Source organism: Xyrauchen texanus, chromosome 30, assembly GCF_025860055.1.
Source record: "Xyrauchen texanus isolate HMW12.3.18 chromosome 30, RBS_HiC_50CHRs, whole genome shotgun sequence".
Lineage (NCBI taxonomy): Eukaryota > Metazoa > Chordata > Actinopteri > Cypriniformes > Catostomidae > Xyrauchen > Xyrauchen texanus.
The window spans coordinates 13,731,247-13,746,364 of record NC_068305.1 but is presented as its reverse complement, the minus strand read 5'-3'; the positions used below and the strand labels follow the sequence as shown (position 1 = coordinate 13,746,364).

General features: G+C 38.6%; 2 protein-coding genes across 5 annotated transcripts in view; both read right to left on the bottom strand.

The window, feature by feature from the left end:
- The window catches only part of LOC127623728 (glycosaminoglycan xylosylkinase-like), a 45,999-nt gene extending 45,634 nt beyond the window's left edge, over window positions 1–365 (bottom strand). For all 3 annotated transcript variants that reach the window (XR_007968085.1, XR_007968086.1, XM_052098208.1), the window contains exon 1: window positions 208–365. The gene's annotated coding sequence lies outside the window, so the exon portion shown is untranslated. The remainder of the gene's footprint in view (window positions 1–207) is intronic.
- Window positions 366–4,590: 4,225 nt separating this feature from the next.
- LOC127623723 (ras-specific guanine nucleotide-releasing factor RalGPS2-like) overlaps window positions 4,591–15,118 on the bottom strand; it is a 161,535-nt gene continuing 151,007 nt past the window's right edge. For both annotated transcript variants that reach the window (XM_052098197.1, XM_052098199.1), the window contains 4 exons: window positions 13,428–13,520; window positions 11,832–11,937; window positions 9,425–9,516; window positions 4,591–8,700 (listed from right to left, as the gene is read on the bottom strand). In XM_052098197.1, coding sequence (XP_051954157.1) covers window positions 8,671–8,700; window positions 9,425–9,516; window positions 11,832–11,937; window positions 13,428–13,520 — 321 coding nt within the window. In that variant the 3' untranslated portion in view covers window positions 4,591–8,670. The remainder of the gene's footprint in view (window positions 8,701–9,424; window positions 9,517–11,831; window positions 11,938–13,427; window positions 13,521–15,118) is intronic.

Sequence of the window (15,118 nt, the reverse complement as noted above, 5' to 3'; positions counted from 1 at the left end):
TGGCTAACGGTTAGCCAGCTAGCCGCTTCAAGGTGTTTCCCTCATAATATAGTGACAAAACAATATACCTCGACGTCAATATTCGAGCTCACTGAATGGTGCATGTCTGTAAGACGGTCTAGCGCTGCTATAAGTGAGTTCAAGTCAGTTTTTAGTCAGAGCACATCCGCAAAGCTAACAGTGAAACTGTGACATTTAAAGACTCACCCTCGCGCGACTTTCAAACAGGGAAAAATCCCAACGGTTGTAACGGTCACTTGCTCGTGCTGATTAAAAGCGGAAATTCAAATAAAACAGAAGTCTGTCAGAAAGGCTCCATTCATTACCGCTCCTGCTGCCTGTATTTGTGTGTCATTCTCTGAGGCTCTTCCTGACTGCGTGTACACATTTACAGAGGCAAACCCTCCGCGTCTTAAAGCGATAGCGGTCTATTAGTTTGCAAAAGCGTGTATGGTAGAGAAGAAAAACGGTTTATATTGACGGACTCATAGCGAGTTTAATGGTTTACACAATTCTCTTCTGTAATTTTGGTAGATGTTTCAAATGTCACAGGGATTAAAAAAAAAATATAACATTTAAATAATGTATACAGATATATAGTAAACACCTCATTTATACTGCTTATTATATATTAATGGCAGCTAAAGTAATAATGAGGGCTCAAACATTGATATTTTTTGACAGAAGTGTTGAGTGTTAACGCTGGTGAACAGCAGGGGGAAGTCACACCGCACTGTCGAGCTCCATTACACAATTGTCTGTGCCCAAACCTCCACAAATGATCATTTATACCAGGTACGTATACCGTTCACAAATAAATCGATCTGTAACCGTGTTCTGTTACAACGGCAGTTGAAGACGTGCATTTACCCCAAAATGTATATATTTTGTAATTTACTTCGCCACTGTCATGACGTTCCAAACCCATATGACTCGGCTTTCTTCCTCACAGATAAAACATAGGCCTAACATTTTTCGTTTGTTTAATTACGTATGTGCGCAAATGAGATTTGAGAGCTATGATGAAGGAATGATTTAAAGTTGGAGTATGCAGAGACAAGGCATTTATAAGTTAATTTACTGGGAAACTGTAAGCACTGTCTTTATGTGGCACTATGAAAATTGCTGTTTGTTTTGATTGACACACTTAGATCCACCCCCAACAACGTTACTCAGCCAAAGGCATGGTTCAGAAAACTGTTTTGAAAACTATTTTTATTTTTACAATTTCGTTTGTTGTAGCTTTAGTGGAGCAGAAATGACAAACTTCAGCTTTAAATTTCACCCTGTTCCTCACAAAAATATTAAATGGCTTCAGAAGACTTTAAATATATAACGAGTAAGTCATACGGATTACTGTTATGGTGCTTTTTTTGGTCATTTTTAGAACTAAATTTCATGTTTCCCCAGAACAAATTCTCTATCCCCCTCCACCTCTCCATCTACTTTAGAATACAGTACTGCTCCACATTTGCCCTCTTTGAAGAAAACTCATGACTGCAGCTAAAAATACTCATCTGAAAAATAAAGGACCTTCATGTATTTGTAAGTGGAACAGAACACATCCAGATGTAGAAACAGACTTTTTTTTTTTTTTACCAAATCAGACACTACTTCAGCAGTGGAAAGTTGCACCATAAGATAGATAAATAGATAAATATATATATAACACTAACTTTGTGTACACAGGCAGTGTTCAGAATAGAATGATAGTGTACTGCTTACTGTGCAGAAAATATTTTAAGATTTACCCTTTGATTTCATAAAACAATTCTATCAAATGGAATTTAGTAATCTTCAATTAAATAAAATATTTAAAGTTTTATTAATTTCAAAAAATTCAATTTGGTGGAATTGTATTAAATTAAAATAGGTAAATATAAAAAAATAGCCAAATATATATATTTTTGATTGTGTGTGAAAAAGTATACAATGATAACACGTTGCACGCTTAACTCAGTGAGTGGCATCTGGTTATTACAGAAACAAATTTTTTTTACTTTGCATTGTTTTTCTTAAGTAACTAATATTTTTTTTTACCTTTGGGAGTCTGATCAAATAATGACTCGAGATATTGATCTTGATTAAAAATAACTTTTGATGGTTCATCTGTCATTCTGATAATTCAAAGCCCCTTGCACACCCAAAAAGTCATAGGTAGGTCTGTAAGAAAAAATATATTATCTAGACAAAAAGCCAAAAATATCACACATTACCATAGCTTCCAATAGACGTTTGGCCACATGACCTTCATCAGGCATTTGATTTTCATCTGTCATACTGGAAATGAAAAGTCAAATCGAGTGCATTGCTTTGTGCTCTGTTGTCAATGTAGTATGTCATAAGGGTTTTCTATGAATATAGAACATCTTGCATATATATGTACATGTTTGCAGTATACATTAAAACCGAGACAGTATAAATACAGTATAAACAGAGCACCATAGACCTTATTCACAGTAGCACTATATTAACTTTTTGACGTGAATCAGATGTGCTGGTCCTTCCACACGACCTAGTTGAAACCTCTCTACAATAATGCCAATATTCTAATATTGGCTAAGGTGTTTAAACCCCGCCCTTTTAGGCACAAATCTGTCCGCTGTACAAGCAGGTGCACAAACACCATTCCTCTGAATTTTCTTCCTTCAAGACAGCGATTCATCTCTCATCTAGAAGCCCTCTACTGCTTTGCCATCGACTATACGATTCAGCGAGAAGAAATTCCACGGCAACAAGAAGACTCTTCACTTCCTTGCAGTGTTCCGGCAAACATCACTCAGCCTCGTCACTTCCCGAGAGCCCCTCAATTTCCATGCAATGTGTCTAAGCAGTTACATTATGTGCATGACGAGCTTCGGGCTTTCACAGGAACACACAGCCTAGTCTCTTTCAGAGGTTCTGATGCTGGGAATGATGATTTGTCATGTCTCTCGCTGCATCAGGCTAGTGGTCAGTGGATGACCGCATCTTGTAGAACTTACCTGTTCTTCCCTGAAGTTCATAACGAACTGTCAAAATCCTGGCGGATGCCCTATTCAGCTCACCCGCGTCACAATTACAAAAAATGGTTATGCCCAACTGGTCATCTTTCTAGCTTTGAGAGATTTTCATTCCGATATTATGAATCACCACATTCTGATTCATTCAGACAATGCAACAGTACTGGTGTCTCCATGACACTCTCCATGACATATGTCTCCATGACACTCTGGCCCACAAAACGCAAGTATGCACTTCCATTCTGTCATCAGCAGAGTCAGAGTGGACATGGAAACAGTGTTAAAGCACATTCAGCTAGAGGCATGGCCTCCCCATGGGCCTGTATGAACGGTGTGTCCTTACAATTTTTTCGCAAGGTTTTACAACCTAGATGTAACCTCCCTCTTCACAAGTCCTCTCTGTTTAGAGCACTTGCTATTTCGTTTGCCAAACATATACTTATGCCCCTCCCCTTAAGTACAGGCTCCCCATCATTTTACACAACCACCTGCATCAGGCCATTCTAATTTACCAGAAAGTCACAAACACTTTCATTATAAATAAACTGCCTTCCCAAATAAACTGGGTTCTGGGTTCGTGAAGGAGTTAATTCATACTGTATGACTATAGTTCATATTTTCATTCTGAATGCTCCCCTCCTGACCCAACATGATGGTCACTCAATTGCGGCATACTCACTTCGGCTGCAGTCATGCAGGTCTCCTAGCCAGGTCTCTTAAGCAACCAAATTGGCCTGGTTGCTAGGAAGGGTGGAGTCACACAGGGTAACCTCATCATGGTCGCTATAATGTGGTTCTCACTCTCGGTGGGGCACATAGTGTGTTTAGCTTGTAGCCTCCACACGCGCTCAACAAGCCATGTGATTAGATGCGTGGATTGACTGTCTCACATGCTAATCACGTGGCTTGTTGAGCGCGTTACCAGAGACATAGCATGCTGTGGATTCGAACTCATGACTCCAGGAGAGGTAGTGAGCGTCTTTACTCGCTGAGCTACCCAGGCCCACTATGTGATGGGATTCTGTTCCCTATATGCGTTACCATTCAATGTCAAATGTACCGAGTCATTAGGGAACATCTCAGTTACGTATGTAACCTTGGTTCTCTGAGACGAAGGGAACGAGACATTGTGAACGCTGGCTGCACTACAAGACTCATAGTTCTTCTGAGGTGCGAGTGATGCGCTCCTTGTCCCTCAGTCAGAAAATTCTGAGGAATGGTGTGCGCCTGCTTTTATAACGAACAGCTTTGCACCCAAAAGGGCAAATACCACAGCCAATGTTAAAATATTGACATTATTGTAGAGAGGTTTCAACAAGGTCATGTGGAACAACACTCCCCCATATGCATTAGCACACAATGTTTTGTTCCCTTCGTCTCAGGGTACAGAGGCTACGTATGTAATGGAGATGTTTTCTGGATATTTTTGTCATATTACATTTCTATAATTTTTTTCAACACAATCCAAACCACTTTAAATAACAGTACAACCCATTGTAGAGACTGTAAGTCTATCCCCTTTCCGAACGTAATGTAGCCACCCTAAGCAAAGAATACACAGGAGGCATTTGGATTAGAAAACATACAATCAAAAATGTTTATTAGTTTTTGCCTGTCTGGAACCCAGGAGCACATCACTAAGATCAAAGGTCATAGCGCTACCATGGGTCATTGTCCCAGTCAGCATGGGGTCAGACAGGGACGATACAAAGTGGGTGGGAGCAGGTGATACAGGATGGCACAGAGGTAACACACACACACACACACACACACACACACACACACACACACACACACACACACACACACACACACACACACACACACACATACACACTACAAATCTGTATCAGTCCACTGTAATACACCACCACATAAAACAAGCGATGCAGGAGAGTTCAAGAAGCCAAAGAAAAATCCCAAACTTACAGGTGTGTATATTTGCATTTGTATGATATCATATGCATTGTACATATAAAGACAGTGAAATTGCATGGTACAAAGTATGTTGGAGATTGGAGAATTCCACAAAGAATCAAAAGATGGAACTGAGGGGGGAAAAACAAACAAACAAAAAAATAACAGCAACAACAAAAATAACACTTACCGTTACTGTTCCAATTCTAATAATTTTGCTTCAAAGTACAGTTTTTCCAATTAGGAAAAACATTGATAAAACAAATGTCTTGGAGAATTGAACAACATGAACGTGAGAGAGATGTAGTGTGACAGAATGGAAAATAGGAACAAGCACAATCTGGAAAAAAAAACAGAATGATAAAGGTCCAAATATGTATGAGATAACTGAGGCAGCCAAGTCAATGTGAGATTTTTCACACTGTTATTCTGTCTTCGTTTACGGTCCATACACAGTTTTTCCCTCTAACTAGTCTTCAAAATCAACCATAGTCCTATTCCAATGAATGTTTCAGAGAGACAAAGCAAGACAATACCAAAGAGGGTGTAGAGCTCCTAAAGTGTCTAGCAAGTCCCTGGTGGACAAGGTCTGAGACATGCCAAGATATATTAATCATAGCAGTAAAGTGTCTGGTGAGATATTTACCAGCATACAGTTACTCTCGCAATCCCTCTTCTCTTATGTTTCATGATATTTCTTATTTCTACACTCTTTTAAACGCAGCTGGTCAAACCATGGAGATTAAAAAAAAACATCACCGAATGCCTCTGCCATCATGGAAACTAATATATTGAGAACCAGCTGCACACAGGACTTCACAGTTTGATACTGTAAACTATGTAAACACTTAACCAACATGACAGGTTATCTGAATTTTGCTGATTCACTTCCATTGTTGTTTTTCCAACTGGCAAACATTCACTCCCATTTTAATTTGTTTTATGTGGCAAAGCTAGAACCTACTATAAAGATTCAATCCAAAGTGCTAATATCTGGCTCAATACAATACAAACTTAAGTAAACAGAAACTACCCCAGATTACCTAAACTGTCTGTAAACGTCTTTTTCTCAAATGTTTCAGTATTGCCTGTGTCCTACTAAAATCATGGTCTTCCCTTTTAGATCAAAGACACTTTAAAGAACAAAAATATTATGTTTAAAGAATACAGAAGACACCCAGTTTCCACTCCTCTACCAAACCATCCAATCATCTCCCTGAAAACCACTCATATCCCATGCCAAATCAATGCAAATGATAAAAACAAACGGATATGCTGATAACTACTTCAGAGTTAAAAGGAAAAAACAGAATAAACTAGTTTCTGTTTGTACAGCATCTCCTAGTCTTACCTTTTATTAATGGCAAGTTAATTCTGCTTATAATTGTAGAGTAAAAGCCAGTGAAACATAAGCTGCTTTTCCAGCACTGGGCTGAACGGTTCAGAGTATGGTGAGTAAATGGTTCCAAAAGCATTTCCACTTGAGCACAGTTCAATATTGTACTACTACAAACCATTCCCGGCTGGGATTTCTCAGCAACCAGAATACTCAACCGTGCTGCAGAATGGCTCACTTGTCTGTCAATCCATTCTAATCCTGATTTCACAGCACCATGATGGAAAAAGCCCAGATTGGAACGGTTCAGAGCGGTTTTCACAGAATGGTTCTGTAACAAGAACGGTTCAACCCGATGGTGGAAAAATGGCTATAGACACCTCAGCACTTCAACAACAGAAGTGTCTTGTGATCATCCAATTAAAATCACACAGCTGGATTCAAATACGGGATGCTGAACCTCAGTATGACATTCCACACAACTGGGAACCGAAAAGCAGAGATTGAAAAAATGAACAGATCCATGAAATTAAAAAGGACTGCTAAGAAAAGCTTAAGATGGACCCATCTGAACTGAACATAGCAAGACATCCTGGTACGGCAGAATAAACTGCTTCATTCTTCAGTAATGCTATTAATTTGTTCGAAACTTAACAGAACTCTTCTCTTGTTCCCAAATAGAAACTAATGTAGGAAGAGCAAACAAAGACTTACAGTACAAACACACTGAGCTGCATGAGACAAAAGCAAACAAATATCTCTGTCAAACCTCTGTCAAACTTTCAATCATCTGTTCTCTCAAGAGGGCAAATGGAAAGCTTAATGGCTCAACAAGAAAAAGAAAACATCCGCACGATCCCACTAAAGCCAAGCCGAGGTGTGGCGTTACTCTCAAAACGAAAATGACAAGACTAAATGAAACGTAACATGTTAATGTAACAGACAATTCAAATAATCTAGACATGTGCAACTATCCCAGTAATACTTAAATAAAATAATAAAATAAAATAAAGCAAAACCACATCAAAGCAAATGAAATAACAAATAAAAGCACATCATCGATAACAAAAGGTAACACACTAACATTAATTGTAGGCTATTGATGCACACAAATAAATCCCCCACCATTCACACTTTTCCAAATGGAAAACCAACAGATAGACAGGAAAAACTAAGCTGAATGGGACTAAACCCAATTTAAGAGACGTAAACCTACCGACTGATGCACCCACTAACATTCACAGCTTTCAATTGACTATAAAAGTGTGTATGTATGTGATATTGTAGACGGCATCTCACAAAACTCGGAATCGCATTTTGACTCCAAAAAGGAACAGAAAATTATTTTAGAGATTGATTGAACTTGTGTAAACAGGTGTGCTTATTGCAGGAGCATTGAAGCTGGACGAAGTCTTGCTCATGCTGCTAAAATCCTCAACTGGCATCTTTTCACACTCATTTATAGAATCACAAGAGAGTGGCTTCAAACAGCTCGCTGCTGCTGCTGTGATGAGCACTTCCCTTCTCGATCTCTTCTTCCCATGCACCTTCATTTTAAATTTTAGAAACCATTTGGTAAAATGAAATGTTTTTTGTTTGTGAGTGTGTTTGTGTGTTAATATGAGCTAAAATAGGTTAAAGAATCCACAAAACATCACAGAAGTTCAAGTAGACATTCAGAAGAACTGCTGAAGAAAATGGTTTCATTTCATCTGGAACTCATTGTGTGTCGGAGCCCTTTCTGTTTGCATTTTTGGAATCTAATTTAAATAAGTGAGGGTCTTCCACTTGTACAGTTAAACCTGATTGTGGAAAATCTTGTGTCATGCTTGCATGAGTCTAACTCATGTGTGTCAAAAGACAATCAGCGTCTTGTGCGAGTATGCGTGTGAGGGCCGGTCTTCCGTAGAGATGCCTTTTTCAAACTGTTTTGGCAGGGGAGGGCTGATCAGAATTTCAAACAATTAAAAAAATAGAAAAAAAGCAAGCAATGACCAAGTAAAAGAAGGGTAATAAAATTCCAGAGGTTCAGGAATGATCCTGAATGAGAACTGGTGCTGTTTGGAATCTAATGGAACATAGAGGAAGTGTAAATCAAAGCTAAAAGTAATGAGAAATCAGGTCCTTTCAGGTAAATTGAGTGCAGGGGGCTGGAAGTGTTGCATCTCTTCTCACACACACACACACACACACACACACACACACACACACATACACACACTCTGCTTGTTAAGGCAGTGGTGTTAGAGGAGTTTGCAGTGAGGCTCAGGCTGGGTGATGGCAGTGGGAAAGCTCCAATGCACAAAAAACACAGAGTCATTTGCTCTTTTATTCTGCTTCTCCTCCTTTTCCCCGATATTCCTCTGCTTCAGCCATTCGTGAGCTATCCATGTCTTTGATTCGGCCAGGTCTGCCTCATTCGAAGGACATTAGATTTGCTGGGACCTGAGAAAAAGAAAGAGAAAACGTGTCAAATAATAATCTGAATGTGATATACATGTATATTTTAAAACTGCTGAGTTATTGGTCCGAATCAGTCACATTATGACTAATTCATAGCAAATGACACAGTGAATCCATTACAGCGGTAACTGAATTTACGTCTTACTAACTTTGTTTATAGGACAATACAAGTTTGTTGTATTCAATTGTCATTTTTACATAAAATAATAACAACAATGATCTGCACATTTCTGCAAAAAACTAAACTGATTTCTTTATTTATATAGTCATTGTTTTAGTGGTATCACTTGACAGGAAGTGTCTATTTAAAGATCAAGCACTAGAGGGCAGTGCATTGCTCAGGTTGAAGAATCAGACACACCTGTTCATGGGGGCATGTTTTTGGAGGGCAGTGTGAACTGTGCACTGAGTTCAAAAAGCCATTCTGTAAATATGCTTTTAGTTTAATAGATCCCACTGAAAGACTGTCAATGACTGAGGTTAGAGCACAATGTATTAAACCTAGAGGATTTTTTTTAAACACAATAGCAGCTCCTGAGGATCAATTAACATCAACAATTTTGCTTAAACACACATCCTTTATGTAGAGGTGGGTCAGCAGTGCACACTGATGGGCACCAAGCAACATGTGAGACCAAGTGGAGGAAATCGAGTTAATTTGTGCACTCACCTGAATAAATGAACACACATACACATAGTGTCTCACCTTTTGCCTGTTGCTTTGACACGCCGCACTCAAGTGTTTGAACCATAGTAGAGCGTTCATTCTGTTCCCTGCCTGGAACTTATAGGAGTTTCCTAATAAAAATGGCAGACCAACAAACAATGGTGAGCAGCATTTTTAGGGCATATCCAGTACAGTACAGATCCTAAAGTAGTAGGACTTTAAATGTTGATTGGTTTTTCACCCACACCTATCATATCACTTAAGACGACATGGATTTTACCACTGGAGTCTGATGGATTCATTTTATGCTGCCTTTGTGCTTTTTGGACTTTTAAAGTTCATGTCATCATTCATTGTATGGACCTACAGAGCCGAGATATTCTTCAAAAAATCGTAATTTGTGTTCTGCAGAAGAAATAAAGTCATACACTTCTGGGATGGCATGAGGGGGAGTAAATGACGAGAGAATTTTCATTTTTGGGTGAACTATTCCTTTAAGTAGGCACCAAGATTTTGCATAATTTGAACAGCCATTGTATACAAACTTCTACATATCACCTCCATGCAAATTTTATGTTTTGTTTTTTCTAATTTTAACAATGCTTGTTGCTACTAAAAAGAGTGTAGTACTCTCAGCTCCAATTGTGAATAGTCAAATATTTTGAGCAGACTTTTAAGATGTCTGTCTCTCTCTTTATTACATGATGGACATGTTCAAACCGGAGAGTCCGGCAGGAATAATTTGCACTGATATGGACCAGATGAGTACCAAAAGAGAAAAAAACAAAAAAAAAAAACACAGGAATTCACAAAATGTGCCTTTTATTGTTGACCAGATAGGCTGAGCGTCTGTATGCATGTCTGTGTAACTTGAAAAACAGAATATTTTTTGTACATAGCTGCTTGGACATGTTCCGTGCATGTGTTTTGGAAATAATTTTTTAAGTAAAATTGTCAGAGGAAGTTGTATTTAGGTTGGCGGAGGATGAATCTCAGTTGCCTCCGCATCTGGGACAGTCAATCCACGCATCTTATCATGTGGCTTGTTGAGCGCATTACTGTGGAGTGCATTACCATGTGGAGGATTCACACTATTCTCCACGGCATCCACGCACAACTCACCACGCACCCCACCGAGAGAGAGAACCACATTATAGTGACCACGAGGAGGCTACCCCATGTGACTCTACACTCAACCGGGCCAATTTGGTTGCTTAGGAGACCTGGCTGGAAACACGCAAACTTGCGACTCCAGGGATGCATCAATACTCGCTGAGCACCCCCCCACACACCAACTGATATAATCATACAAGATGAACGTTGAACTAGAATTGTAGCTAGTGATGTCCAGTTTGTGAACGAATAATCTTTTGAACTGGTTCTTTTTAGTGAACGAGTTGAACCAGTTCACCAAATCGGACTGAATCATTTAAAACAGTTCGCGTCTAGAGTCAACACTGATCCACAAGTTACGCTATCTTAACCTGTCTCTCGGACATGTCTGACACTCCGACTCGAAATGAGCCAATAACCGGGAGTAATAGGATCCTAGAACTGGTGATATTTGCTCTTCTTTGCAATGAACCACTCAACACTCTAGTTGCAACAGTTCTTGAGTCAACAGTACACTGAACTGAGAATTGCCTCTTTCGGTGGTGTTTGGCATACTGAGATCTGATGAGCTGCTCACATTGAGCATGCGTGTGATTAAGGAACAAAATGTCTGTTTCAGGTGTATCTTGCTGAACCACAGAAAGTGTAACAAATAAATCATACTGGGAATATGTTTATGACTTGATTGTATTACCATTATATCAACGTATGAAGATAATCCGGTTGCAACAGTTTTTGAGTCACCAGTACACTGATCCAAGGACAGCAGTTCTCGAGTCAACAGTACATTGAGTCAATTACAACAGATTGTGAGTCACCAGTGCACTGAACTGAGAATGGCCTCTTTCAGACATAATTTCATTTTCCCCAAGGCATTTATGTACCCTTAAAGGGCACTTTGGAAGGGGACGCCACTCAAAAGGTTGTTCCATACAAAAGAAAGAAAGTTAATTATTTCACTAAAGGCCCTTTTACAAGACTTTTACTGAAGGCTACATTTAAGCTGTGATGCCATGTTCCCTTAAAGAGTGCCCATATTAAGAGCTCTGTCTTTCGTAGTGAGTAGGGCATAGGGATGATCACTTGCGATTGGAATTCACCCAATACTGAGAACTGCTGATCAGTGAGCAGCTGATGAGTGAGCATGCGTGAACCGAGGAGGTGAAACGTTTCAGTTGAGAGATTTGTATTTTTTTTTAAACTGTTAATTGAAACGAACTGTCCGAAAGAACCAGTTGGTGAACCAGAAGTGATTGGTGATCTTTCTGTGATTTAAACTGGTGATTGTTTCCTATCAGAGTATGAGGATTGTGATTGTGATCGGCTGTCTTACCATGCTCAGAGTCGGTCAGCAGGAAGACGTCAGGATGCTCCGGGTCGTCAGCCATCATGGCCATTAAACCCACAACAGAAACACTTTTGTTGGCGGTGGACTTAAACTGCAATGAGACAATGTTCGTTAATAAAAAATATTTAAGATTCTGTTGTGCACAATCCTGAATGTGTACGTTTATTGTGAGTGTCAGTGTAAACAAGTCGAAAAGCTTTTTATAGTAAGTGTGTGTGCGCAAATGTGCTTCTCATTAATTCTGTTACCATGTTATAGCTAGACCTATACTGATGATGTCATCTATCTCAATATAAAATGAGTGCTTCCAGCTGGCTCCCTCCAGCACTGAAGCATAATCAGTAATCAGGTATGCTGTTTGTAAGCATATTTTGTTTTCTATCCTTCCTGACTCCTGCAATTCTTCTTCTCTATACCTCCTGGACAGTGTCACATTTCTATGATCACCACCCAGGACTTCCTGTCTGACTGAGTCAGTTCAGCTTCACTTGTTCTGGCTCACACAATGTCTGCCTCTTGAAAATCCAGGTCCACTGGACAGACTGTACAATCCCACTAAGTACCATGAGACATTTCGTCAAACTGATGAAGTGATAATGGGAGGATGACTTAGCTATCTGAAGGTCAGTGAAAGAGAAATGTTCCTTTTCCTAAAATGAATGATGTGCATGTAAACACAGTCATTTTCTGATTGTGGTTAAGCATTTATTCTGAAAAGACACTTACTGTATATGCATCACAGCTAAGAATAGTGGTCTATACATGTAATCTGCATATTCTAAATAAATAGAAAATAAACACATTTACATGCACATCATTTTCCAATCAAAGTCCAGGTTAAGCATTTATTAAACAAAAAGACATTTACAGTATTTGCATCGAAACTTAGAATTTACATTTACATTTATGCATTTGGCAGATGCTTTTTATCCAAAGCGACTTACAGTGCACTTATTACAGGGACAATCCCCCCGGAGCAACCTGGAGTTAAGTGCCTTGCTCAAGGACACAATGGTGGTGGCTGTGGGGATCTAACCAGTGACCTTTTGATAAACAGCCCCGTGCTTTAGCCACTACGCCACCACCACTGTATAGTGGTCTATATCCACACTTCCATATTCTGGTTAAACAATTATTCCTCGCACTTGCCATTTATTTTGCATCATTTTTAGCAATTCTGCATGGTCATTTAATCTTGTATTTTCATTGCTAATTAAACTAGCTTACTAGGCCAGAAGATTGTTCAGATGCTTTTACCCACTTATCCCTTTTTTTTATGTCTATAAAAAAAATCTGTACCCTCCATGCTCTAAAAATGCATTTCTTCATTAGCTTGAATTTTCATAACTGCTTGTGTATCTTACTGCACTCATAATGACTTTCTTAAGGACATGAAAAGATCTAAATTAATAGTGGATATTCAAAATGAGGTGTTTACAGATGTCTGATTAATACGGGCATTTGCCAGCAGTCTTTTCCAGAATGTTGGTTTAATCGTGTTATTGCGTCACATGATGCGCTCTGCCATTTTCTGAGCTACCACTCTGTTGCATGCCAGACTACTGTGGATTTCATACTCACATGTTTCCTCTCTGTGGCTTTGAGGGACTTGGCAGTATAGTAGTAAAGCTGAGTACCACACAGAGCCACCCAATATTTAGTCCACGCTGCCACCTAAAGGGCGTCAATGAGAAACCATTAGAGAAAATATTATTTCACTGGAGCTCATATCTCATATCTGAAATACTGTATAAAACTTCCCTTAAAGAGTGGCATAACACTCATTGTCATGAATATACAGTAGAAGAGTGAGCTTGTGTGTGTATGACAGAATTGATTACAAGTACAAAAAAAAGAAGACATCTAAACTAGTGCTGTCAGTCGACTAAAATATTTAATTTCGATTAATTACTTATTTTGAAAATGCTTCAGTTTGACACTTTTCCTGTCAAAAAGCATTTATTTCCTTTTTAGGAAAGAAAACAAAATATGTAACAGCAATTTTGTGTTAACATTTTCCAAAAAAAGCATTACACAATACAGTATAAAGATACAAAAACGTCACCAATTCAAGTAACATTAAACATTTCTGAAAGAGTAAGAGGGAGGTTGTGTAACTGAAAGACCAACAGTAGTCCCAATAATTTGCATATTCATTGCAATGCACCACGATACCAAAACTTTCAGTAGTCAGTACCGATACCAGTGCGATTTCACGGTTCTCGATACCAATTTTGATACCACATAAAAAATATGCCAATCTGCTATTGAACACCCAACTTTAGCCTATAAAAAGTTACATTTCAATGTAAATAAGAAATTAAAACAATTGCATGTTTCAAGTGTTTCTCAATTTAAATTCATCATCAAAATAAGGTCTAATCAAACTAATTACTAAAGCTTTTTACATACGAATCTAGAATACAACAGCAATCTTGCTTTTGATATATTGCTAAATTCTTCTTCTTACTATTTTATTATTATTAATATAATTGTATTATTACTACAGCGAATATAAAATTTTACTTTATATTATACAAGTCAAAATTTCGTACATTTTAGGTATCTAGCTTTTATTTTGACGTGTGTTACTGATGGAAGTTCCACTCACCCGGATAAACAGTTCACTACATGGCCCAGTGCGATCTTTATGTGTAAATGCTGTGATTTCATTATATAAATATATAGTTTGTATGTGCTGCAAACTCTGTTCTGTCATCTAATGCAATTGTGCATGGTTTGGAGTTATTAGCTGCCTGCTTCACACATTCACTTTCAAGCACACAGCTCATGCGGACAAAGATCTTTCACTGTTTAATAATCACACAAAGGACATTAGACGATTAATATAAAAGGAGTAATGGAGTGCACAGTCAGATTGTATGCAGAGACCGAATTGAGTCGGTGCTCTTTACCACCAGTACAGCAGATACACCGGTATCGTGACATCTTTTTTATTTTAGTACCGATTTGTCCCGAAGTGCTGGTACTTTTGACATCACAACTCCACAATATTAACCATGGCTATCCACTTTGCTACAGCAATCAAGAAGCTGCATTTACATGATTCGAGACTCCATGACAATCTGGTCATTATATATGGCTCAGATCAATGGGCTAATGGAGAAATGACTGACAGGTAAGAGAGACTGTAGACCAAAAGATAAAAGGGAAGATTTTGATGAGGAGTGACAAGAGATAAAATGAGCGAGTGAAAGAGAGACAGATACTCTGATAAAGACAGACTGACATTGAACATCAGAGAAAAAAGC